The 27,310-nt window shown below is 38.1% G+C and overlaps 6 protein-coding genes across 6 annotated transcripts; 3 read left to right on the forward strand and 3 right to left on the reverse strand.

The window, feature by feature from the left end:
• Positions 1 to 4,723: 4,723 nt before the first annotated feature.
• On the reverse strand, positions 4,724 to 6,901 carry GCK72_007543 (uncharacterized protein; the record flags this gene model as incomplete). The annotated part of the gene is made up of 4 exons (XM_053726286.1): positions 4,724 to 4,846; positions 4,911 to 5,073; positions 5,123 to 5,259; positions 6,374 to 6,901. The coding sequence occupies 4 exons, from the start codon at positions 6,899 to 6,901 to the stop codon at positions 4,724 to 4,726; spliced, it is 951 nt and encodes a 316-aa protein (XP_053590480.1).
• Positions 6,902 to 10,256: 3,355 nt separating this feature from the next.
• GCK72_007544 (uncharacterized protein) lies at positions 10,257 to 15,025 on the forward strand (the record flags this gene model as incomplete). The annotated part of the gene is made up of 5 exons (XM_003100068.2): positions 10,257 to 10,360; positions 10,411 to 11,593; positions 13,101 to 13,550; positions 13,599 to 13,922; positions 14,831 to 15,025. 5 exons carry the CDS (start codon positions 10,257 to 10,259, stop codon positions 15,023 to 15,025), a joined length of 2,256 nt encoding a protein of 751 aa, XP_003100116.2.
• Positions 15,026 to 15,954: 929 nt separating this feature from the next.
• Positions 15,955 to 16,735, reverse strand: GCK72_007545 (uncharacterized protein; the record flags this gene model as incomplete). Its single annotated transcript, XM_053726287.1, has 4 exons — positions 15,955 to 16,124; positions 16,169 to 16,259; positions 16,346 to 16,618; positions 16,661 to 16,735. The coding sequence occupies 4 exons, from the start codon at positions 16,733 to 16,735 to the stop codon at positions 15,955 to 15,957; spliced, it is 609 nt and encodes a 202-aa protein (XP_053590481.1).
• A 914-nt stretch (positions 16,736 to 17,649) lies between these two features.
• Positions 17,650 to 19,852, reverse strand: GCK72_007546 (uncharacterized protein; the record flags this gene model as incomplete). The annotated part of the gene is made up of 4 exons (XM_053726288.1): positions 17,650 to 17,825; positions 17,870 to 17,996; positions 18,040 to 18,312; positions 19,814 to 19,852. The coding sequence occupies 4 exons, from the start codon at positions 19,850 to 19,852 to the stop codon at positions 17,650 to 17,652; spliced, it is 615 nt and encodes a 204-aa protein (XP_053590482.1).
• A 1,176-nt stretch (positions 19,853 to 21,028) lies between these two features.
• GCK72_007547 (uncharacterized protein) lies at positions 21,029 to 22,000 on the forward strand (the record flags this gene model as incomplete). The annotated part of the gene is made up of 2 exons (XM_003100049.2): positions 21,029 to 21,338; positions 21,588 to 22,000. 2 exons carry the CDS (start codon positions 21,029 to 21,031, stop codon positions 21,998 to 22,000), a joined length of 723 nt encoding a protein of 240 aa, XP_003100097.2.
• A 2,038-nt stretch (positions 22,001 to 24,038) lies between these two features.
• Positions 24,039 to 26,942, forward strand: GCK72_007548 (uncharacterized protein; the record flags this gene model as incomplete). The annotated part of the gene is made up of 4 exons (XM_003100110.2): positions 24,039 to 24,126; positions 24,925 to 25,486; positions 25,537 to 25,678; positions 26,520 to 26,942. 4 exons carry the CDS (start codon positions 24,039 to 24,041, stop codon positions 26,940 to 26,942), a joined length of 1,215 nt encoding a protein of 404 aa, XP_003100158.2.
• Between the last annotated feature and the right edge of the window lie 368 nt (positions 26,943 to 27,310).

Below are 27,310 nucleotides of genomic sequence, written 5' to 3' on the forward strand. Positions count from 1 at the left end.
AATTCGAAGATTATGCAGTTTTGATTTTGCTTCTTGGTCTGCTTCCGAGGTCCCATACACATGTCGACGACGATCTGAAAAAAGGTCCTTTTTGATTTTTGTTTAAATTTTGAAAGATTAAATTTTGAAATCTTATTGAAACATTTTCATAAACTAAATTGAGATTTTTTCAACCGTACATTTTTCTAGTTGTATGTAGAGCAGAGACTCTGTACTTTGAAATAAGTTTTTGTTCAAAATTGAAGTATAAGCCCAAAAAGTGAAATAATTTTAAACTTTTATTGAAGTTTTCAAAACTTTACAAAAATTTTGAATTTATCATTCAATTATTTTTTTTCAATTTCTATTTTAATCAAAAAAGTTGTTTCAAAACTACGGAATTCTCGTGTTATGCAAGATAACTTACAGTTATGAAAATACAGCGAAAACACATAAGAATGGGCTGGCCAGAATCCAAACATTGAAAGTTCTTCTGAAAAAAAAAACACCGAAAGCCATTTTTTCAGTTTTCGAAACGAAACTCACCTTAATGCCTTTTGAAAAGTTCCTCAATGCCATACTTGTCAACGGGCCGAAACGGGCCGACACGGGCCGGCTCGTAACTCGCTTCAAAATGAATATTATGAGCTGAAAAATATACCAAAATGTAGATCTCGACGAGTTCTATGTCCGTGACCTACTACGGGCCGGATGGCTATTCGTTAATGTGCCGCGGGCCGGGAAAAAGTGCCTAAAAACGCGAAAATGGCCAAAAAAGCCATTCTAGCCCGGCTCCGCCGAAACGGCCCGTGTCGGCCCGTTTTGACCCGTTGACAAGTATACTCAATTCATTCCAATTGGTAGACGTTTTTTGAATTTAGTTCACTGAAATTCAGTTATTTTTGATGAAAAAGCGAATAATCTTACACGAAAAACGAAACAATTGAAGAAAATGAAATAAAAATTATAAATGAATGAGTGCCAACTCATCCCCATTTGGTCCTCGTTTCATCATCGGCGCTTTTGAGAAAGCCTCAAAAATGAGGACGCCCGCATCTCACCCGTGTTTCATCCTCAAAACGGCTTTGAGCCGCGTAGGATGAAATTAGGGCCTCATTTGGTCCTAATTTCGCCCTTCGCCCGCGTTTGGCCCGTGTTTCATCATCAGCGGTTTGCCTGTGAACTGGATCAGAAGGTCTTGATAAACAATCAGATTTGTATCACAATCTAAAGAAAAGTAGACAAAAACGTAAGCCCAATGCGGGGCTCGAACCCGCGACAACCAGATTAAGAGTCTGGTGCTCTACCGACTGAGCTAACCGGGCAACGATTTGACGCTTTGTCTAAAGTATTTATCAAAGTGAGAGGAGACAGAACGATAAGAGATGGCTGCCGTGCAGCGGGTGCGGACGGCTACAGTGTAGTGTCAGTAGGGGGCGAGAAGAGGGGGAGGTCGGTGTGTCTGTTTGTCCGTATTAATGTTTCTTTCAACGTGTTCGTGTTTTTGTGAATCTGTGAACTCATAACAATTCACGACTTGCTGGAAATACGATTTATCAACGAAATGGATTTTTATTTTTCAAAATTAAACAAAGGATTCAATTATCGGAAATTTTCTGGGGTGAATGGATAGCCGAACTTATTTTCATTTCACACCTGAAATAACCTGACTTATTATTGAATTGAACACAAATATTTACTCACTGTTTCTGAACTGTAGGTGGTCCTGATTGTTGCCACGCGGTATTCGTCCTGATTTCTTCACAAGGTATGATGCACCATGCGCTGAATCGTTGCTCAGTGGGGGACGTGCTCTTTCAATTACAGGAAACACCTCAAACTTGGGTAATTAAACCTTTATTAAAAGATAAAAGATAAGCTCTCGCCAGTGCTTTTATACTGGGCAGAGGCGGAGCCAAACAGGAAATGTGTGGGTGAAAGAATTCAATTAAAACAGATAGAAAGAATGATTCAAGACTAAAAGCCTATGAATCATATCCGATGGGAGCGGGGAAAAGAAAGTGGGAGATGTACAAAGTACAATCGAGCACACAACTCACTGATCTCCAATGTTGGGTTCAGTGTCATTTCAAATTCCTCGGATGTTAACGGCTTCCAAACACGCTCCATAGAAGTCTTGAGGGAATGGATTTTCCATACTCTCAGCGGCATGGCTACTCTCATAGGCTGCCACGAGGAATAGTAGTATCATCAAAAGAAGAGGTCACCCGAGTGTCTGGCATTCTGGAATCCACAAAATTAAGTGAAAAATCGTTCAAAACCCGATTTTTAATCCTGATGTCATAACGAGGTTTTAAATTTTATGACTTTACACCCATTTCTTTAAAACAATATCCTTTGCACTAGAAGGCAGCTGCCACATTCTCAGAAAATAAGTGGGTTATTCTCTACTTCTCTCTCCCGTATCTTTTCTCTTCAATTTTTGAGGAAAAGAAGAAGACTCACCAGAATCCGGACCCGTTCTTATTGAACCACAATCAACCAAACGTTGTTGAGATCCTTGAGTGGAACATCTGGAAAATAGAATACTTTTAAATAAAAACTAGCCTATCGGTTTTTACTGAAATGTTTGGAAGATAGAGAGTTTTGATAATTCATTTTTGAATAAAGCTGTTTTCAGTGGAAAATGACCAACTTTGACACTGTACTACAATGTCAACATATTGTCCGATAAATTTTATTTTGTATGGGTTGGACAGAGAAAAAATAGCACATCATTTTTGTAGTTAACCATTTTTTTGTACGGACACTACCACGAAAGTTACTGGTTGTCAAAGTGATAAGTTCCAAAATTTCGCTGATGCACTGATATTTGTCGGTTTCAGGGAGAAATGAATTTAACGACCTGTAACTTTCAAGATAGTGTCCCTACAAAGAAATGGTCAACTACAAAAGTGATGTGCTATTTTTGCTCTGTCCAACCCATACAAAATTGAATTTATTGGACAATCATGTGACCCCGAAAAACACTGTCAAAGTTGGTAATTTTCCGCTGAAAATATCTAAAGTTAACAAGCTTACTGTATAGAAATTTTTTTTTCTCAGAAACTTGAAATTATAATATAAAATAACATTTCTGAGTTAAAAACCATATATAATAGAATTTTGAATTAACTTTTCTGAAACAACTATCAGAACACTTCATCTATGTACATACTTACCACAGTACCCGAGAATAAAAATAGATAAATAATTAGTATTCAAAAATAATAAGGAAGGCATTGTCGACTGCTACATATGCTGTCTGGTGGGAATGAATGAATCTCCTCAGAATGAAAAGTTGAGGAGAGAGAGAGGAAAGAACAGATGTCTTTTATTATCTTTACACTAGCCTGGGCGCTTCTTTGAGGTACTTCATCTCTTTGACTCTGGTGGCTTTCTCCACTTTTTTTTGTGCAAAATGTGTAGAGAATATAATTGTTTCTATCAACACGAAAACTCGATTTATTCTTTAAAAAATATTATTTTCTTTGTGGCGGCCAAACAGACACACCTACCTTCTCCATCTTTCTTGCCCAACGGCCCCTTCCCGCATTCGCACACACTTTTCGTCTCTCCCCGTGTCTTCTCTCTTTCATAAACGACCTAGACCCCGCATCAGATCGCCGCCCGGTTAGCTCAGTCGGTAGCAGTGTTGTTGGGAATTCAGACTTCCGACTTCCGACTTCCGACTTCCGGGCTTTTTTTCACTTCCGACTTCCGACTTCCGACTTCCGGATAAGAAATTTCACTTCCGACTTCCGACTTCCGACTTCCGGATAAGGAATTTTATTTCCGACTTCCGTCATTCCATAACGGTGGAATTTCGGAAAAGTAAATTTCGCAGAAATACATGGAAAAATGGTCTAAAAGGACAGAAAATAGGCTTTTCTTCAGCCAAAAACTAATTTTCCATTGATTTTCGGCAATTTTATGATTTTTCTCTTGGAGTTTTTGAATATTTGCGAAAAAATCTAATTCCAACTTCCGACTTCCGACTTCCGACTTCCCACTTCCTGGCGTTTTTTCACTTCCGACTTCCGACTTCCGACTTCCGGATAAGAAATTTTACTTCCGACTTCCGACTTCCGACTTCCTGATAAGAAAAATCACTTCCAACTTCCGACTTCCGACTTCCGGATAAGAAAATTTTCACTTCCCAACATCTCTGGTCGGTAGAGCACCAGACTCTTAATCTGGTTGTCGCGGGTTCGAGCCCCGCATTGGGCTTACGTTTTTGTCTTCTTTTCTTTAGATTGTGATACAAATCTTATTGTTTATCAAGACCTTCTGATCCAGTTAGCTCGACCGCCTCATTGGCTCAGTGGCAGAGCGTCTGTCTAGTAAACAGAAGGTCGCTGGTTCGATTCCAGCATGAGGCACCGAAACTTTTTAAAGCATGTAGGTTTATTCGATAAAAAATAACAAGTCATTATTTAATTTAATTTTTCTACATGTCTGTCAATTCGTCTTTGTGTGATTCCAGATGTCCAAATAAATAGGTTTTTTAAACACACCTTCTCTCATACAAACAAATTCAAACACATTTATTGTGATAAGAAATGATGTTAACGCTACGAATATCAAAAAATACTGAAGAAAAATATGGTTAGGAGGGTTGAGACCGGGAAAAGTTGCAAGTCAATAAAAAGCGATTAGACTGGGTCATGAGAAAATAGTTATGGTATAATACAAGATTTCGAAATAAATATGTAGACTGTAGTGACAGAATTATAAAGGGTTCTCAACGGACTCGGCTTGTGCTTGGAACATCAGGTGGGAGCTCATAGCTGTCGTCTCCCAAATAGTATTCCTGGTGGTGAGCGGTCAGGTAATCCATGAGCATTTTGATTCCGGTTTCGACGTACTGGAAGAAGAAGAAATGTTAGGAAGAAAAAAAAATCCCAAAATCATATTTAAAAAAAACTAACCTTAGCCAATCCCGGCGCTTTTGGTCTGTAACTATAGTATTCATTGAATCTGCTGAGCATTCTGAGCAAGTGAACGATGCCGTAGTGCTCTGAGGCGCGGAATCCAATCCTCTCCACACGCTTCCGGTAATCGGCACGTTCCGACGGGTAGAGCAGGTGGGATCTATAATAAAATGGGTATATTTTTTTGAAAAAATGAAAAAAATAGATACCCCAAAAGAAGGTTGAAGTAGTTAACGATGGCATTAGCTGTGTAGACTCCGATGACCTGGTTGATGTCTTCAACGTTGTCGGTCGGCATGAGGTACAGCGTCGAAGGCTTCAAATTATCTTCCATTGAGTCCACGTACTGAAAAAATAGTTTTAAATTTATGTAGTTGAAGTGAAAATCGACAACTTTTTTATGTCTGTCTCTAAAACCTTATTTTTGGATTCTGGGTTACTGTAGTTAAAATTTGCCAATTTTTCAATTTTTTAAAAAACTTTTTTCAATTTTTCATCGAAAATGTGAATATTTTTGATGATTATTCAGAATTTTTTCAAATTCTGAATGATATGGTCACTTTTTCAAGAAAAAATTCAAAAAAATTCAAACAATTTGAATTTTGGCGCAAGTACCCGGACCTTGACAAGTATGAGTCAAAGGTTATTAGCAGCCCACCCGTTCTTACAACTGCGCCCCACCGCAAACGAGAGAGTATCGGCGAGAGACGCAGAGTTTTTTCTGGCGCGAAACAGAGTTTCACCATTTTTGATCTATTTTTGCATACTTTTTTCTTGAAAATTGGCAAATTTTGAATTAAAACTTGTGAAAATAGATCAAAAATGGTGAAAATCTGTTTCGCGCCAGAAAAAACTCTGCGTCTCTCGCCGGTACTCTCTCGTTTGCAGCGGACCGCAGTTGTAACGAAATTGCTCCGCTAATATTCCTTCGAAAAAAGAGACATCTGGACAACCTCTACACACAGACAGACACCTCCCCTCTTCTCCTCACAAAGTGATTGATGCGTTGCGGGAACAATGGGTGAGGAGGAGAAAAAAAGAAAGTGTCTGTCGGTGTGTCGGTTTGTCCAAAACTCTCCAATTCAGACTGGAGGTTACTGTAGCTGGAAATTAGATCTAGAAACAATATTTTGAATCATAGGTTACGGTAGCTGGTCGGTGCGCTCGAGAGCCTCCATCAGATTACTGTAGCTAGAATCTTTGTCAACTGTGTTGCGAGCCCTAGATTACTGTAATTCTTTAAACATTTGTCTCGTCTATTATAGGCGTTTCTGCTTCTGTCGGTGTGTCGGTTTGTCCAAAATTATCCGATTCAGACTGGTTACTGTAGCTAAAAGTCCGATCTAGAAACAATATCTTGAATCATGGGTTACGGTAGGTGGGAGGCTCCATTAGTTTACTGGACCTCAGATCTTAGGGTACTGTTTTTAGGGCGCTAGACTACTGTAATTCCCACTCACCCTGGCAATGATATCCTCCACCGATCCGTCATCTGGAAGCCGCAAAACCGTTTTCCTCGTCGACATCATTCGACAATCATTCAGCAGAATCTGTCGAAGCGGTTCCGAGAACTCGATCTCCACTTTCTTGTCGGCGACGTCATCTCGAACTACGCGTCTTGGCTCCATCAGTCTCATTCTGCGAGTCGTGAAAACTTCCTCTTCTTCTTGAATATCCGATCCACCGAGACTACTCGATGCTCTACTTTCAACCTTTCTAGATTTTCTTCCCTGATACTTCGAACTCGGCTTGATCGGCAAGTTGTTAGCTATCTGGTACTCCTCGAGAGTTCCTTTGATCACTCGACCCGAATCACCTGGCACGACCTCGTTGAAGCGGTTATTCCATCCCTCGTAGTGAATCGTATACTGCTGAACACCGTCTTTCACTTCGACACCGATCACTTTTGCGAGGTAGGGAGTTTCTTTTTGGAAGCAGACACAAATTTCGCCGAGTTTGAATACGGGATGTGCGGCTGGGGACGACATTTTGAAAGGGTTCTGGAAGAAGGGAAAATTGACAATTGGAAAAAAAATTGTGGAGAGGTGAGAAGTAAGGAAAAGGACAGTAGCTACAGTAACCCGGGAGAAGCTACACTAGGGACCAAATATGTAGTAGTTTTTCCAAAAAAGTAGTATCTCCTAAAGTAGGAAAATAGTACTTAACATTTGATAAGTGATGAGATAAGAGAATACTAAAAGTAAGTAATGCGAACAAAAAACTGATAAGAACTATACGAAATGAGTTGGGTTCTAACCATAAAAGTACTCAGTGGGTAGCTAAAAACAACGGGAAGAAAAAGGAGAACAGAAAGAGAAAGGGTCGACGCCAAAAAAAATACATAGATAACAATCTTAAGACAAGAACAACACGGGAGAAAAATAAGAACGAAAGCCTATACTGTCGATAGTTGATAAAGAGAAACTTTGACAAGAATAAAAAAATGTTTTGGAATTTTGCTAAATATTGAGTGTGAAAGAATGCGAAATGAGTGGAAAAATCGACAGAAGTTATAAAAGTTTGAAAGGAAAATATCAAATAGAGAATTCTTTTTTTTTTAATTCCTGGTATTGGACTTTTTAAAAGTTTGGACAAGACTGAAATTCACTCAAAAGGGGAAGAAATGCCGGAGGAGTTGGTTAAGCTTCGAAAAAAGTTGTTCAAATAAAGTACAATTCAATGAAACTATACTAGAGACATGTTAAAAGGGCAGACGATTTTTCAGAATTTCTTTTAATTCTGAGTCATAGTCGAAAAATTGGCTGTTTTGCGAAAATAATTCAAAAATTCGAAAATTTTTAATTTTGAATTTTGGCGCCAAGTTCCCGGCCCGGTCTTAAGAAGTTGGCTAGGTTTCGAAAAGTTATACAAATGAAGTACAAATGAACTAAAATTCAGAGAAAATTTACTCAAAACATGTTAAAAAAGACTTAAGGATAACTAATAACTAGGCGAAAGCTATAAAAACTAGAGAAAAGAGGCGCGAAAATTAAAAAATACCAATGTGTATTTCGAAATATGAATGTTTTCAATTGCTAATCCGGAAAATCCGCGTAAATTTGTATTAAAAATGCTCTAATACACAAAAATTAGGGCAAAAACCGAAAGAAGGTAAACCAGTTAAATGGTCAAAGCCAGTTAATACTTTCAACATTTTATCGGAAAACTAGCCTAAAATCATCGAAAGTTTCTTTGATCTTATTAAAATCAACATAAAAAAGAAGGAAGAGGTCAGCATTTTAAAAATAAAAAATATATAAAAAGGTGAAATTCTGAAAAAAAAAAGTGTCTTGAAATATTATAAAAACCGACAACGAAATATTGCAGAAGAAAAATAGCAAAAAAATAACGAAAATAACTCAAAAAAGAGGAGAGTAAACAGTACGTCCCTCATTCAAACGGCGTTACTCTTCCCGCCAACGCGCTGGTAGATCATTCATTAAGTAATGCATGCCTACACACACGGGTAGGTCTACACCTCTTCTCCCCACTTCTTCTCTTTTTTCGAATACTCCGATGACCACTGCGCAAAAGAAAACGGACGCCCTCTAACCCACTTCTCCTCCTCTCTCGTCTCATGGCCGGCAGCTGTTCTGACTATTCAGTTTTCCCTTTTTTCTTTATGTCCTCCACGGCTTGCGTGATCTATGATAGTATTTCTTGTCACCGAGTGTTTCTACTCTTTGGAAGGATTTCCATCTGTTCTACCATGGGGGTTTGGAATGTTTTTGGGGTATTTTGGGGGGGTTGTTTTTCAATTTCAATTATGGGGTTATTCATGATATTTAAAATTGTATTTTAATACATATTTCTTTTTATTGACAAACCGCGGAAAATGTATTTTCTAAGCATGTTTTTTTCTTTTTTTTTTTAACATTTCTCATCTTTTTTTAATAGTAATTATCCCATTTTTCTACATAAGCATGTCGAAAAATGCAAAAAGAGGAAAAATGCTGTTAGACCAACGCTTAATTGAGATTTGTAAAAAATAATTTTTCGACGCTTGTGGATAAGGAAAAATGTATTAAAATACACTATGACATGTCAAAAATGTCAATTTTAATAATTTAAATACATTTTTCCTTATTCACAAGCGTTGAGAAATTATTTTTTACAAATCTCAGATTAACGCTGATCTAACACCACTTTTCGACATGCTTACAGTACCGCTCAAAAGTTTGGCCTTTTTTAGTTGAAAACGCCCAACTTTGAGACTGTGTCATGGTAATACTGATTGTACCATCAAGTAGATTTTTGATGGATCGTACAGATCAAAGGTAGAACTTCATTTTTGTAGTTGACAACTTTTTTGTACCGACACTCCCCAGAGAGTTACGTATCGTCAAAGTAATTGCTCCCTCAAATCGACCCATTTCAGTGCAAAATAGTGCGATTTTTGAGCTGTCGTCTAAAAAACCATAACTCTCTAGGGAGTGTCCGTACAAAAAAGTTGTCAACTACAAAAATGGAGCTCTACTTTTGATCTGTACGATCCATTAACAATCTATTTGATGGTTTAACCAGTATTACCATGACACAGTCTCAAAGTTGGACCTTTTCAACTGAAAAAAAACCAAAACTTAATATACTTTTGAGCGATATATAGAAAAACTGTCAAAAAATGTTTAAAAACACATTTTTTGCCGTTCGTGAATAAGGAAAACATGTATTAAAATTCACTCTTACATGTCAAGAATAACTCCATAAAACCCGTTTAAAATTTTCAGATTTTGAAGCGAATTTTCTATTTTGTACACTTGATTTTGTAATTTTTTGAATTGGCGTACCTTTGGCTGGTTTTTATACTAAAAATATCTCGTCAATAGCACGCCAGTGTTCAATAGTAACAAAACTGTAAATTGCTAGAGTCTGGCGCGCCGTTGACGCGTTTAAGACATTCAGAAACAACGCGCCAACGACACGCCCGAAAGCAAGACATTTTTCCGATCACTGTTTCAAGCAATGATGACAAGAAACCCGACTTTTCTAATCTGGCGCGCCTTTGACACGTTTTAGAAATTGAAGATACGTCAAAGGCACGCCAGAGATTTGAAACTACCGGTTATGACTGGCCACCTTTGCCGTTTATTTTCAAAACAAAAGAGCGCGCTGAAGGTGCGCCAGACCTACAAATTCGACGTTTTTTGAGTCTGGTGCTACTAGAATACTCAGAAACGCGTCAAAGGCACGCCAGGAAAGCTAAAGACTCTCTCTCTCTCTCTCTCTCTCTCTCTCTCTCTCTCTCTCTCTCTCTCTCTCTCTCTCTCTCTCTCTCCTTCTCTCTTTCTCTCTCTCTCTCTCTCTCTCTCTCTCTCTCTCTACCTACTTTTTTTTTTTCAGAAAATGCGGGACGAGCTCGTCGCCGTGTGGCCTCAGTTTGAAGAAGCTCTCGAGCTAATATTTCAAAGATCACCTATGAATATGAAAACTTATATGCAGTACACGACGTAAGTAGACATAGGTTTACAAAACATTTTAGTAATCTTCCAATTTCCAGAATGATCTATAGATACTGCACTGAGACCTACCAGCTCGGATTCCGCGCTGGTGATAACGTGATGGATCGTGTCCAGGAGGACTTGATCTCAGTTCGAGAATTCATTGCGGTCAAGGTCGACGTCGTGACCAAAAATTGCCAAAAATCGGATGGTCAAGATCTGCTAAAATATCTAAACAACGAATGGGAACTCTTCGAGATTTCATCATCCCTTTTTGATGCAGTCTTCGGGAATTTCAATCGCCACTCCATCGAAGTAAATACTGGGAAAACGGACTCTCTCACCAGAAATTTGTGTATGGAAGTCTGGAAGGAGAATTTGTTTGATGTCTTGGAGGAGAAGATTATTGGAGCCGCTTTGCATCTGATTCACCAGGAGAGGACCGGGACCTCCATGATCAACAATCGAGACATCTCGGATTTTGTGGTTTGTCTCAAGAAGCTTCCAGTCAAGTTTCCAGAAAGCGATATCAAGAAGGACAAGACTGAAGATCAGAAATTGAAATTTTACAAAGAATCCTTTGAAAGTTTGTTCCTGAAAACCACCGAAGAGTTTTACAAGAAAGAAGTCGAAGATTTTATGAAAAATAACGGAGACGTCAAGGATTACATGAAGAATGTAGAAATGCGACTGACAGAGGAAGACGTTCGAGTCCAATTGGTTCTATTTGGATGCACAAGAAGACCGCTGTTGGATTGCTTGGAGAAAATAATGATCATCGATCAAATCGACTTTATTCAAAGTCATTTTGGACAACTGTTAGACGAGAAAAGTGACGAGGATCTCTCCAGAATGTTCCGATTGTGCTCCAGAATCCGTGATGGTCTGGTATTCCTCCGTACGGTACTGGAGAGTCATGTAGTCAAGGAGGGACTCGGAACGCTGGAAAGAGTTGCCGAGGAGGCGTTCAATGACCCGAAGATCTACGTGAGCAAGCTTCTCGAGGTTCATGGAAGGTATTCTTCTCTCATCAGAGCGTCGTTCTTCACAGATTCCACATTTTTGAAAGCGCTGGACAACGCTGCTATCAATTTTATCAACAAGAACGCAGTCACAATGAATGGTCGACAGCATTCAACGTTCAAATCAGCTGAATTGATTGCGCGGTACTGTGATCTGCAGTTCAGGAAGAATACGAAGATGCCGGATGAGATTGAAATGGAAAAGATGCAGAAGCAAGTGGTGAGTTTTTTGTTGCTTTTGAAGAATGAAAAATATAAAAAATTGACACAAAACTTACTGGACGTGACCTATATTATTAGAAATCTGGAAAAACGGTGATTCCAGATATATATTCAGTTTTTGCCCTCGAGGTCTGGTATTCAAGAAAAACAAGGTCAAAGTTCGGAAAAAATTGCAAAAACGCGAAAGTTTTCAAAAAATTTTCGCATGTTAGAAATTTGACCCAACTTTTCTCAATTACCAGACCTCGAGGACAAAAAGTGAATAAAAATTAGGAATCGGCGTTTTCTCAGCTTTGTAATGGAATAGGTCATGTCCCATAACTCCAAACTGACTCCAAATAAGTAAAAATACTTTTCCAAAATCCAATTTTAACCTGAAACCTGACATTTCTGGACAAACAGACACTAAAACAGACATGAAAAGTGTGAAATCTGATTTTGAAACTTGAATTGACATCAATGCTGAGCGATCGGAGTCGATACAGAATATTGTTCAAAATTCAACAAAATTTCGAATTTTTCAAAAAGTTATACTGGACACACAGACAGACACAATTCAAAAAATAACAGTCTTTAGTCACCGTTATGGCTAGCAGACACAACGACAGTCGTTATTGGAGCAAAAAATTTACTTGATAGTCAAACTAGCCTGTAATTCCCAAAAAAACAAAACAAAAAGTGGATATACAGTACCCGATCAAAAAGTTATGACTTTGACCATGTTCAGCTGAAATCGCCCATTTTTGACAGTGGGTCATAGTAACTCTGATTGTCCCATTAAGTAGATTTTTAATGAATCATACAGATCAGTGGTAGAGTTTTATTTTGTAGTAGACAACTTTTTTGTACGAACACTCTCTAGAGAGTTACATATCGACAAAGTAATTTTTCCCTCAAATCGACCAATTTCAGTGCAAAATAAAGTGATTTTTGAGCTGTCTCCTTAAAATGACCATAACTTTCTAGGAAGTGCCCGTACAAAAAAGTTGTCAACTACAAACATGAAGTTCTACTATTGAACTGTGTGATTCATAAAAATTTTAATTGTGAGACAATCAGTGATACCGTAACATCCTCTCAAAGTTGGTGAGTGAAAGAAACAAAACGATTAATTTGCTTGAGATTTTCGAACAAACAGTCACTCCGACAGACTCAAAGACCATTTTTTAGGCAGACAAGCATACAGACAGATTCAAAATAGGGAAAAAACACCTCTAACTGAGCAGAATAGCCTTGAAAGAAATTGTTCCATTCCCCAATCAAGATTTCTGGACATACAGACCGACCGAAAGACATAAATAATGAAAATGTCGTACTGTAACTAACAGGTACATAGTCAAAAGGTACATAAAAAGGCCAGTCAAGACTGGAAATCTTCCGATTACTCGTTGAAACAGCTTTGGAAAAACCGACACACCGACAGATTTACATAGCACTGCAAACATTCTGTAAATCAAATTTTCCCTTTCCAATTAAGAAAAGTTACCATGCCAAATACTTTCCAGATCATCATCCTCCGCTATCTCGAAGACAAGGACGTCTTCTTGAAGATTTACACCAGAATCTTCTCCAAACGTCTCATCAATGAGCTCTCTGCATCAGATGAAGCCGAGACCAGCTTCATCGCAAAACTCACGGCGCTCTGTGGATATGAGTACACATCCCGCCTGTCCAAAATGTTCCAGGACATCCAAGTCTCAAGGGATCTCTCCATGGAATTTAAGGAGAAATCCAGCACCAATAATTCTATCGACTTCAATGCTCAAATTCTAAGCAGTGGATCGTGGTCAAGATTCCCGGAATTCTCTCTGATGCTGCCACAACCGTTGTACTCAACGATAGGGGCCTTCATAATGTATTATAACTCCAAACATAATGGACGTCGTCTCACATGGGCGTACCCACAATCCCGTGGAGAGGTCACGGCGTTCATGGGAAAGAAATATGTGTTTACTGTGAGTTTTTTATTCGAAATCAAATTTTTAAAAAGTAAGTTTTTTAAGGTTACGACTCCCCAAATGTGTGCCCTGCTCCTGTTTAACAATCGGACCTCCTACTCGGTCTACTCAATCAAGGAGGCCACCGAAATGAGTAAGGACCACACGTTGACAATCATCGGCTCACTGGTCAAAACTCATGTGTTGAAGTCGAATAAGGAGCTGGTGAAAGACGCGGTCCCTTTCGATGCCACCATCACACTGAACGCCGCCTACACCAACAAGAAAGTGAGAGTGGACTTGTCAAGAATGCCAATGAAGGCGAATTCCGAAAAGGTGGCGGAGGAATCGACACACCTGTTGGATTTGGAAAGGAAACACGTTGTTGAGGTGAGTAGGAATTCGGGGAAGACTGAAAATCTGAGAATGACTTGGAATATACAGTACTGGCCATAGAAAATCAACACATGCTGATTTTTGTTGAAAGTGGTCAACTTTGAGAGTGTGTTATGGTAATTCTGATTGTCACACCTAGTAGGTTTTTATTGGATCATCCAGAACAAAGATAGAGCTTTATTTTTGTAGTTGACAACTTTTTTGTACGGACACTCCCTAGAGATTTCAGTGCAAAATATTGTTATTTTTGAACTGTCGTCTTAAAATGATCATAACTCTCTAGGGAGTGCTTGCACAAAAAGTCAACTACAAAAATGGAGCTCTACTTTTGATCTGTACGATCCATTAAAAATCTAATCTATGAAACAATTCGTTTTACCATGACACACACTCAAAGTTGGACCTTTTCAACTGAAAAAAACGAAAACTTAATACGAAAACCACGAAACTAATTTTTAGCTAAATTTTGAAGCGTTTAATTAATTTTATATAAAATGTCTCGCTCTCTATTTTTGTAGTTGAGAACTTGTTGATAGCTCCGACCACTTCTAAGATATGCGTCTTTAAAGAGAGGTACCTGGGAAGGGTGCGCGCGCTGCCGCCCCCTAAGCTACCCATCTTTAAAGGCGCATATCTCAAAAGTGGGCGGAGCTATCGAAAAGTTGTCTACTATGAAAATAGATGTCTAGATTTGATCTACAAAACGGTATAAGATTTAATTTTATTTAGTCCGTTTTGTCGGCAGAAATGGACTCCCCGTAGTAGGAAGTACCTATAATCGGAAGTAGGAATGTAGGGAAGACCAGGAGTCCGGCGGAAGACTCGAAATCCTGTGAAGACTAAAGAACCCAACATAAAAACTTTTGTCTCCACCCAATAACTTCTGACCTGACTATTTCCAGGCATGTATCGTCCGCATCATGAAAATGCGAAAACAAATGATGCACCAGGACTTGGTGAGCGAGGTCGTCACCCAACTCACCAGCCGCTTCCAGCCGAAAGTTGGACTAATCAAGAAGTCTATCGGAACGCTCATAGAAAAGGAATACCTCAAGCGATCCGATAAGAAATACGATCTCTATGAATATCTTGTGTGAGTGCCCCTCTTGTCTTATCTGTTTTGAAGATATCATTGTTTGTTTTTTGTTGTTGCTTTTCACCCTCCCAACTCATACTATACGTTACAGTACCCTCATTGCTTCCACTTTTATTATTTTCCCGTTTAGTTTTTCAAATTATCGCTTCTGTCATACTATCTTACGATATTTCCCTCGTGATCTTTCATCCCTTTTAGATTCATTTCTAATTTTTTTGGCCGGTATTTTTACTGTTGTGCAATCCCCTATTCTACGGGTGTTTTAAATTGAGATTTTGTTAATAAACAATTTTTTTTCAATTTTTTTAGTTTTCAGGTTTTGGAAATTTTTGTTCTTCTTCTGAAAAATATTGGTTAGAATCATTTTTATGTCTGCCCGTCCGGATGCCCATTCTGTCCACGTCTCTTTGCCCAATTATCTTTCCCTATCATCAAAAAAAAAATAAAAACGTAAGCCCAATGCGGGGCTCGAACCCGCGACAACCAGATTAAGAGTCTGGTGCTCTACCGACTGAGCTAACCGGGCGGCGATGGCAACTAGTGTGGAGAATGTAGAAGTGGCGAAAAGGAAAGGGATGGCGAGGCGACGAGTGTGTGCGCTGCCGAGGAGGGTGCCTAGAGTGTATCCTCCGTAGGCATGAAAAGAAGAGTGTGTAGAGAAAAAGGAGGCCGGTGTTTCTGTTTGTCCGCAAATTCCCCTTCGCGCGAAGAAGATTGATTTTGAATTCACATAGACTTTTTGAACGGTTTCATGTATCATTCGGTAATTTTCGGCTGAAATTGATAGAAGAAAGATAATTGCTTCTTTTTTCAATAATTTATTTCCGTGCTGAGTTTTTTTTTTGAATATTTTGAAAACTTCATTTTTTTAAAGTCTTGATTCGTACAGATATTTATAAAACAAGCAACAAAAATGTATTCGAACTCTATTTAGTAATCATCAGAACTCTCGAGGCGCTCAATTTTTTCAATACATTGTTGTATTTCTGTATCGAAATGTTGGGAAGAACTGGGCAAGCTTTGATCAGCTACACTTCGATTTTTGTAGTAAATACAGAACATCCAGTCATCGTTATCTTCGGGATCGCGCTTTCGCTTTCCTGAATATGAATAATTATTAATGTCTTCTGAATTTACAACTCACGGAAATAAATATCGAACTCCGTTTCGTATTTTTTCAGAAACTCAAAAATATCGAAAAGACGATCATTATCTCTATCCCATGGTTTACAAACCTTGTTCGGTAGTCAAGAGAATAATACAATATGAGTACTGGCTGAAAACAATTGTAAAACTTCAAAAAAACAGTTCAATAGCTTACTTTCTCCGGATAAGCAATTGCTCGAAGAACATCATCATCTGACTCCAAAAATCTCATTTTTGAAACGTTTTCAGGTTCCGGAACGTTCAATTTACGGTTGCACAGTTCCACTAGTCCCTCCAACAAATAAAAGTTTGCTTCTCTTGAAATTTTCTTCACCGCATCTTGGGAATCAGGAAGATCCACGTCACCGTCTCTCATGAAATTGAGAATGACTTGGAAGTGAGTTGGGTCACGATCGATGAAGATACACACAAACTGATCCTTTTCGATCTGAAAATTAGACTGAGAAGCTCAAAAAAAGAGGAAACTAACCGGAAAAAACGTCTCCAACATTTTCCTGAAGTATCCAATGAACTTAGTCAGTGTGGAATGTGTGGATTGAAACATAGTACCACCAACATTCAGTTTTACAATGTGGGTCAGAGAAAACATGGTTAAAAGAGTGTCTTCTATCTAACCGGGTGGCGATCGATGTGGAGGCAAATGATGAATGTAGAAGTGGCGAAAAAGAAGGGGATGCTGAGCAGGGCTGGGCTTTGTTTGAGTAGCCAAATAAATTGTTTGACCAAATAATGGTAGAAATTTTTTTTCAAACAATTTATTTGATCAAATAATATTTGAATTTGTTTTTCAAATAATTTATTTGACCAAACATTATTTGAATTTTTTCTCAAATATTCAAACAATTTCAAATAATTTCAAACAACTTCAAGAAACCTTTTTTCGCCAACGAGAGCAGTAAAAACAACACATTAATTTTTAAAACACGTAGAAGTCAATGAAAACCCAAATTTTTGCAAAATTTTCCGTCCTGAAAGACTTTCTTAAGTTCGTATTAATTATTTCACTTAACCTTTTGGCAGTTTGAAGAGAAAAATTGTCATAAATGATACACAGAAATGGGTTTCAAATTGTTTGAAAATCTTCAAATAATTTGGTCAAATAATTTTGTTTGATTTAAATTTGTCAAACATTATTTGGTCGAGCAATTTATTTGAAATTCCATTTTTCCTGTCTCTTCCCAGAATTTTTTACCTTTTTCTAAGATTCTTTTTTTTCCGCAAACTCCCCTTTGACGCGTTTTGTGTGAAGAAGATGGATTTTGAATGAGCATTTGAGAAAAATGCTGAGAAATAGAGAACGATGGAGATACCGCAGCTAAGAATGTAGTTATCTGTGTATTAGATAGAGATTGTGGGACTGTGTGTTAAACACTTCTGTGTTGTGCATACGGACATTTTGATAACTTCATTCTTAAATTCTTGATTTAAACAGATACTTAAAGATCAAACAACAAAAATTTATTTGAACACTATATATTCACTATTATAACTCTTGAGGCGCTCAATTTTTTCGATACATTCTTGAATCTTAATATCAAAATCTCTGATATTGGGTGGAAAGTTTTGTCGGGTGACAACTTCATTTTTGTAGCGAATATGAAACGAACTGATTCCGTCATCTAAGTATTTCTTTCCTAAATATGAATTATCGTTATTGTTTTCTGAATTCGAAACTCACGGAAATAAATATCGAACTCCGTCTCGTACTTTTCCAAATAACCAAATATATTGAAACGTTCTTGTTGATGGAACGGTTCACGAATCGCGCCATCTGTGTGAACAGTAAAATAAAAAATCAGTACAGGCTGCAAAACGTAGTAAAGTTAATGAAAAAAACAAGCTACTCACTTTTTCTGCATAAACGGTCGCTTGTAAAACTTGTTCATCTGTTTCCAGAATTCTAATTTTTGAAACGTTTTTAGGCGCCAAAACTTCCAATTTACGGCTACAGAGTTCCATTAGTCCCTCCAACAGATAAAAGTTCGCCTCTCTTGAAATTTCATCAACGTCTTGTTTAGAATCGGGAAGTCTCACATCGCCGTCTCTCATGAAATTCAAAATCAGTCGAAAGTGAGTTGGGTCACGATCGATGAAGATATACCCAAGTTCGTCCTTTTCGACCTGAAAATCATACTGAAAAGCTTAAAAAAGAAGAAACTAACCGGAACCAATGTCTCCAACATGGTCTTAAAATATCCATCGAACTTAGTCAGTGTGGAATGTGTGGATTGGAATATAGTACCGCCAACATTCAGTTTTACAGTGTTGTTAGGAGAGCACATGTTTGAAGGAGTGCCTTCTAAGTAACCGAGGGTGGATCGATGCTAGTGCGGAGACAAATGATGAATGTAGAAGTGGCGAGAAGAAGGGGATGGTGAGACAACGAGTGTGTATGGTGCCGAGGAGAGTGCCTAGAGTGTACGCTCCGTAGGTATGAAAAGAAGAGAGAGTAGAGAAAAAGGAGGCCAGTGTGGCGGGAAGAAGACGGAATTTGAATTAACATGGATTCTTTGAACGGTTCAATGTAGAATTCGGTTGGCTGAAATTCATAGAAAAAGAAGAATTGCTTCTTTTTTCAATAATCTTCCTCTTGGACCTTTTCATATCAGGGTTGAGAATTGGCTGAAACTTTGCACATATGTACTTTCGACCCTACTCTATCACATGCCGCTTTCAAAAACTGATGCGGCTCGTTGGCTGGAAAACTGGGTCTGAAAATTTCTGAAAATCGCCGTGTTAAATTACACGTTTTTTTCAGATTTACTTTGTCAGATTTAATTTCTCCTATCTCTTACCAGGATTTTTTCCTTTTCTAAAGATTTTTCTTCTCCACATTTTCTATTTCTTCCCCATAATCACATTATACCTTTTTAGAACTTTACAACTATTTGCTCAACATCCCCACAGGTTTTCTTTTTCCATTTCATATTTTTTTACCTCTATCGACGAGCCAGTCCTGTCTGCGTTTCTCCGAATCGCACAATATTTTCACTGATTTACGGCTCTTTCTCTCTATCTCTCTCTCATAGCCGAATGTCACCTAATTATTTTTTCTGTTACCCAATTAATGCCTAATTAATGCAATTTTCGAATGGCTCAAAGTAGAAATAATCATTTTTAGAGAAAGGTGAAAAACTTGAAGTTTGAAAAGTTTTATATTTTTGAAAAATTTCAACTTTTCATTTCCGAATTTTACCTTTTCCCTTCTTCCAGTTTTTGAAAAAAATTTCCGGATTCCCTTTGTTTTATCTGGAAACCATTTCATCATTTCAAATTTCGATTTTTCTCCTTCTTCGAAGTCTAAAAAACTATGAAAACTTGAAAATTTCTTTTGTTCCCAAATTCTCATCCTTTTACCAGGATTAATATGAAAAATTTGAGAACTGGCTCTTTCATCGGACCATAGAATTAATGTTTTTGCACGAAAGGTTGTAAAAAAGAGAATGTCAAAAATCGGTGACATCAGGGTGGAATCGAACCACTGTCTACAGATTAAGCCTCCGCAGCACGATTTTTAACATTCACTTTTTTACAACCTTTCGTGCGAAAACATCAACCCTATGGTCCGATGAAGGAGCCAGTTTTCCAATTTCTTATATGAATACATCTCTACGATACGCACCAAAACAAGGATTCCAACCATCATGAATATACTTACCATTGTCTTTTTATTTCCTGAAATTCATTTTTCCACTCCTCAGTTCACTGAATTTTCTTCTTCTTTGTACCCTTTTTTCTTTTTTCTTAATTTCCCAAATTTTTGCTTACCCAAATTTTCGATTTTTTGTTCCTCACAATGAGATTCCTTTTGTTCTTCCTCATATTCTATTTTGTTCCCAAAATCTCCTATTTGTTCTCCGTAATCTCATTATCACATCATAATTTTATTAAACTTTACGACTATTTTTTCAACATTCGCCAGGTCTTTTTTTCCATTCCACCATCGTCACCTCTATGACTCCACCTCTATCAACATATTCCTCCTACCCGATCTTCATCTCTCCAAATCACACGCAATTTTTCATTGCTTCACGGTTATAGTTCTCAGTTATACTCGAATGTGCCGAGATTTTTTTGTGATTGCCTAAATTGTCTAACTAATACAATTTTGACACGAAACAGAAAGTTTGATGTTTAAAAAAAGTCAAACAATTATTTTTCCGTATTTCAAACTTCTACTTTCTTTCCCGGATTGGATTCCCATTTTCTAACCAGAATCGTTTTATTCTCTCCTAAAATTTTTTTTCCAATCGATGGTTCTTGAGTTCCTTTTTTCGCCTTATTATTTCCTGTAATTCATTTCTGTACTCCTCATTTTTTCCTTCTTCGTCTTACCCTGTTTTCCCATCGTTATGTAGAATCAGGTTATATTTTGGCTAAAATTGACAAAGAAAGGGGAATCGTTTCTTTTTTTTCAATAATCTCCTCTCAATTTTCCTTTTTCCTAACTCTTATTAGGATTTTTCACTTTTCCAAAAATCAATCTTCTTCCTCACATTTTCTTTGTCTTCCCATAATTTTTTTCTTTACGATTTCTTGCTCAACGTCCCTCCCCTCCAGGTAGTTTTTGCAGTTCGCATTATATCTCACAAAATAATTTACTGCTGTTTCTCTCTCATATTCGATTGTCTTCTCATTTTCTTCTTCTTCTTCTAATTCCCTTCTTCTTACCCGAATTCGTTCTTCTCCGGATTCACATCTTCTTTTTCAAACGTTATTTTTACCTAGTTCTCCATGATTCCTTTTTTCGTACTCGAATTTTTCTCTTTTTCTCTTCCCCAGACTTTCTTTTTCTCGCTTATCTTGTCTACTTCTAGATTCCAATACTTGTCCAGTTATGGATAGTCCAATGGATTCGGACCTAATCGAGCGACATGATGGTGTGACTATGGAATTTGAAGAATCAAATGGAGAAGAACCAGAGGAGGTTGTTAAGAGCGGTGAGGGCCTCGTCTGCCATCGGCGAAGCTCGAGGAAAACTCAAAACAATAAGGCTCAAAACAATAATGATAAAGAACACAAGGAAAACAAGAATGAAGAAGAAAAAGTAGAAAAAAAAGAAGAAGAGAAGATGGAGACTGAGCAAGATCGTAAGATCCAAGGCTATTTTGAAGCCGCAATATCCGGTTATCCGGGTCCACCAGCCGGTAAGTCGGAGCAAAATGTATATTATGCCTGAAGTTGCATAATATTAATGTAGATTGGTTGAGATCGGCTAAAATCGGTTAAATCTAGCAAAAGTTAGGTTAGAATTGGTTAAAGTTGGTTGAAATTGCAAAACTTAAGATTCAAATCAAAAATCGCTGAAATCTAAATGTTTTGAGTCTAAAAACCCCCTTTAAAACGGACAAGAATGCGGTTGGAAATATTTGGCAATATAACTTATTTTTTTACAGATTACGTCCCACCGGAACTTGAACCACCGGGTCCAGACGCCACGAGAGAGGAGCACATCGCCTATGCCTTCCGGAAGCAGAAAGTTACAATGCACTCCAAGGACTATATCCTGCCATATGTGAAAGATCCGTCAGTGAATGAAAAGAAGACGATAATGACCATGCTACCCAAAACTGAATCTCAGATCAAGCATCTCAGATCAATTTTTGATGAAACAAGAGCAAAAATGGAGATTAGAAAAGCTAATGGGGAACCGTTGATAGAGGAGAAAGAAATGGAGGAAGAGGAGGCGCCGAAGACGAAAAGAGCCAAGAAGAATGGCAAGAATCGAGCCAAAAAAGATCGTCAGCAATCGCGACAGACGAGACAATTTCAGGACCCAAGTCAGCCAGGACCGTCAAATCGGTATTAGGTGAGAATGGTCAAGCTCCGAATCAAAAACGAATTTTTCTGCATCGAACCCTCTTTCCCTTTTTCGAAATCTCGCAGCCTTGCTCTTCCGCGATTTTCAGATCTTCTTTTATTCCAATTCTCCCTTTTTTCTTCACAAAATTTCGATTGAAACAAGCCCCAACGGGCTTCGTACCTTCTTTTTTGACTTTTTTTCTTCTTTGAAATCCCTTCTTCTTCTTCTTTCCTTTCCGAGAATCCCATTGTGTGTCCAAAAACTCTTTTTTCTTCTCCAGATTCCCTTCTTCTTCCAATTTTCCTTTTTCTTTCCTGAAGTTATGATCATAGGAGCCCCAATGCTACCGCACCTTCTCTTGATTCTTCTTCTTCTTATTCCGATTTTTTGTTTTTCTTTTTTCTTCTTGCAAATCTCCTTTTTCTTCTCCAAATTCCCCACACCTCCTCATTTTCTTCAGATCCTTCAATTTGCTTACCGAAATTTCCCTTTTCTGTTCTCGAAATTCATCTTTTTGTCTCCTGATTCTCAATTGTTTTCAAAATGATCTACCTTTGAAACCCGTTCTCAAATTTCCCAATTTTTCTTTTCCATAACTCAGATTCCCCATTTTCTTCCCCAAATTCCCCATTTTCTTCCCCAGATTTCTTTTATCGTCTCATGATTTAATCTGTTCCATTTTTAGTTCTTGTATTCTGACTCCTCCCTGTTTTTTCTCTGTTCATGATCTGTATTGTTTCAATTCTGGTAATTTGTTAATGTTTTTTGTTTTTTGTTTTCAATAAATCTGTTTTTTTTAAATCAAGCCTGCTCTGTTTCTGTCTTCACAAAATTTCAGGATTAAACAATTAACTATTCAAAAAAATAAAAATCCGAGTAATTAGACAATCTAAGCGGTTGACAGGTATTACGCACTAGGAACCATCTGCCAAAGGGTGAATTCTTTTAAGAAGACCGCTCTAAAAAGATTAGTGCAAAAAGCGATAATTGGTCACACTAATTATTCTTTGATCAGATAAAGCGACTACTAGTCATCTGCGTTTAGGTCACATATGAAGATTTTTCGGGTTAGTTCCTTTTTATTGCATTTCCCCGATGAAACCATACTTTTCAAGGCCCGGCCCGGATAATTAGGACCCAAAATTAAAAATTCGAATTTTTAGATTTTTTTTTTGCAAAAAAGTCAATTTTTCGACTATGATTCAGAACTATAAGAAATTATGAAAAATCGTTAAAAAATGTTCACATTTCGATAAAAAATTGATTTTTTTGAATCCGGGAAAAGTGAAATTGAAAAATGCCTTTTTTTGAAGCCTGGACTCTAAGGAATTTCCCAATTGGTTCTAGTGATTTAAAATTTCATAAACTGTCACTGTTAAATTTTCATTTTTTATCAACCACATACACTTTTTCTTTTTTTACCACTTTTTCAGAAAAATAAAAAGTTTTCTCAAAAAATATTTTGTCATTTTTCCAATTTTTTATCGAAAATGTGAACATTTCTGATAATTCTTCACAATTTCTTCTAATTCTGAATCATAGTCGAAAATTTGACTTTTTGCGAATAAAATTTCATTAAAAAAATTTTTAATTCGGAAAAATTTGAATTTTGAATTTTGGCGCCAATTAGCCTTCGGTCCGGGCTTTGACTAGTAGGCCCGAACTTATTTCAAACATCATTTCCTTCGAATTTAAATCTAGACCCACCATTTTTTCATTTTTACAAAATTTGATCTACCAGACCTGCTACCTCAAAAATGATCTTTTTTCCGCCCGCAAAAAAGAAGAGTCATCTTCCCCCAAGGTCTCTCAATTCTCATTTTCTGCATTATTTTCACGTTCTCTTCTCATTTTTGCTCGTTTTTGCTGTTCTTTTCTCATCGAATTTTTTATGACGTGGAATTTCAACTCTCTCACTTATCTTTTTGCAGTAACCGTTTTTCCCCGTCTTTTTTTCATTTGACTGTTTTTCCCCCTCTCCACGTCCTCTCATTTTCTTATTTTCAGGTCGTGAGAGCCTCCGAACTCAGCAATGCAACGCCAGATGAACAACCACTACCAGACCAATCAAGGAATGAATTCTGCAGGATTTTGTCAGATGTTCTCCGAGCACGAGTTCCCACCGATTGGAGGTAAGTTTGGGGGAAAAATGACTTATTTTAACAGCTTACCAGAGAGCAATTTTCAATCCAAAATGTTCATGATTATATTGAATATGTAGATCAAAGATAGCTCTACATTTTTGTAGTTGACAACTTTTTGATAGCTCTTCACGCTTTTGAGATATGAGTTCTCAAAGTTGAGGGAGACAGCGCGCTGAGTTGAAGAGACGTAAGATGAGGATTAACCGCCCGTATCTCAAAAGTTGACAGAGCTAACTTTGAATTTTTAACAAAAAAATATAGCTCTTGGAATTTCCTACATTTTGTCAGTTGACAACTTTTTGATATCTCTTCACCCCACCGAGTTATAGCCTTTCAAACATTTGAGGAGAGATGAAGATAGTTAGAGCGTCTCGCTTCTCGGCGCCCTCCCACCTCATTTTCTTTGAAGCGGGGTATCTCAATGGGGTTAAGAGATAACAGAAAAGTTAATACAAATAAATTGTAGAAAATTTCAAGAGCTACATTTTTGCAGTTGAAAACTTCTTGATAGCTCTGCACCCTTTTGAGATATGATCGGTCAATGTTAGGTACTTAAGAGGGCGAGAGAGGAAGGAGGGGAGAGGCGCAGAGAAACGAGACGCACTCCTCTTTTTGCAGACTCTCTCGTTGCCTCATTAAACTTTAATGGCGCATATTTCTCGGGACCTTCGTGATCAATTCGGAACCATTTAAAAACTAACCAAGCCTTTTCAAAACTAGACATGTTGAAACAAAATTTTGGTGTCAAAATCTCACAATTCGGTTTCGTAACGTCCAAATTTCCAGCCCCACCTCCAACCAAGTGCGCCGCTACCCGTTCTCCAATGACATCAAGCCAAAACACCTCGGATTCCGGAGTCTCCGCCTCCGTGTCACCTGCAACGAACGAGAACAGTCCGGGCGGTGTGAAGCCAACGGATAGCTGGTCTTCCGGAAACTACACGTCGTCAGTTCCACCATCACTCAATGGATTCGGAGTGGTGACGTGGCTCTCGCCAAAAGCCGGAGTCATCACGTACGGCGAAGGAGAAACGATCGCGTTTCAGAAGGATGCGTTCTGTGATCAAGGAGTCGCCGACTTCACTGAAATTCTTCGCGTCGGAATGGTGTTGAGCTTCCATGGAGTGGTTCACAGTGCTCATCAGTACAGCGTCGCCCGAGTCACACCACTCTATGGAGAAGAGTCGAGACGAGTGTTCGCCAACTCTGGGGAAATTGTGCTGGAACTACCAGAGATTACCCAACGAATTGGGAAGGTCACCTACTCTCAGGATCTGGATCATATGGCTCTTCAAGTAGCCTTGGAAGCTTTTTTAAAGCACGGAAAAACCAGAATCATGTTCTCACAGTAAGTTTTTTCATTTTTTGAATTTTTCTCTTTTCATAAGGATGTTTCAGCTTCGCAGAGCATTTGCGAAACTATCTGGAAAATAATGATCTCAACGACTACGTCGGGATGTCGTCGATGAAAAGGCGGACGTTTTTGGAGGCACGGACACATCTATTTATGATAAAGAGGGACGACTCAGTGGCTCTTCAAGTGAGTAGGGAACTTTGCCTGAATAAAACTTTTCCGCACGGAAACTGGACTAGTTAGAACCGCCCAGATAATGAAAATTTTTACGATTATATTAAAAGTAACAGCCGGAATAACCACCCCGAATTAGAACTGTCCCGAATTACAACCGGGTGAGTTATGAACCGTCCCTCCAAAATCTAGAATCTTCACATTTGAACTGCTCATGCTCGAACAGTTCTGAATGTTCCAAAAAGTTGTTTTTTTTCCAAATCGTTTAAAATTCACTTTTTGGGATTTTAGAAATTACGAAAGTGATTTTGACTAATAAATGGGAAAATTTAGTTGAAATTGTGCTCGGATAACATAACATTTTGGTGCTAAATCTCCAGAAAGATCAGCATTTTTAAAAAATATTTCTGATTACTGTTTTTCTGGATCTAGAAGTAACTTTGAACTGAAAAAACCATAAAACCCAAATAATCCAAATGCTAAAATTAATTCCAAAACACATTTTTCTTCCGAAATTGAACTTTTTGACTTGTATGGCGTGACTTTGACGCGTTTCCACAGTGTACTGTAGCTTAGTGACTTCCGGCGCGTTTTTAGACAAAACCTGACGATTTTGACGTACCTCGCGTGTCTTTGACGTGTTTCAACCAAATATTTCCGAATGTTCTGTGTCTGGCGTACCTTAGACGCGTTTTCAGCAAAGCAGTTCCGGAAGATCAAGATCTGGCGCACCTTAGACGCATTCTCATCCTGGCGTACCTTTGACGCGCCTCAGGTCAAAAACTAAATTGTTTTCAAAGCATCAAATTTGCCCGGTTTCAAACTTTTCCCAATTAAAATAATCTCATTTCAGTACCCACAAGTGTATGAAGCCCTCTACCTTCTCAACTCGTACCTACTCCGTCATGGTGGCACCACATCACTCCAAGACTTGTACGACTTCTACCTGAGCCCCCTGATCCCTCCACACGTCAAGAATCACATTGGATACGACCGTGAGAGTTTCTGGAACTTGATCCAGAGCCATACGTTTGTGTTCGCCATCTTCCCTGGCAAGGCGTACGTGTCTGCTAGGAGAAACCTCCCGCCACTCGACTTTACTGGATTTTTGAAGCAAAATTTCCCGGGAATCGAGCAGCAAATTGTGAATGGAAACTACCACCAAGCCAGAACTTGTCTCCCATCCGTTATGGATTCGCAGTACAGTGTCCCACCTCCATCATCACACTCCAGACAGTACCAGAATCAAAATTATTATCCCAATCTGAGAGGCTGACAGTCCTGGCCTAGGATACGACAACTCCGCGACCCCGATATTTCGCCACGAAAATGGACACAGCCGAAACGAGTGCGACAGTAGTTTTGTGCGGGAAAATTTAAATCAAATATTTTTTCTCCTATTTTCAAGCAATATTATCATCAATTTTATCGATTTTCAACGATTTTTCGGGTTTTTTTGCGAAAAAATAAATAATAATTGTGCTTTGCTTCGATATTCTTACGTTTTATTCTCGCTTCTTTGAAAATATTCGATTCGCTGTCATATTTTATTATTTTTACACCTATTTCATCGATTTTTTTGCTTTCAGGTACACCGAAGACATCAACGCTTCCACACATCGTCATTTTCCCCGTTTCAACCAA

The sequence above is a fragment of the Caenorhabditis remanei genome, chromosome II (genome assembly GCF_010183535.1).
Source record: "Caenorhabditis remanei strain PX506 chromosome II, whole genome shotgun sequence".
NCBI lineage: Eukaryota > Metazoa > Nematoda > Chromadorea > Rhabditida > Rhabditidae > Caenorhabditis > Caenorhabditis remanei.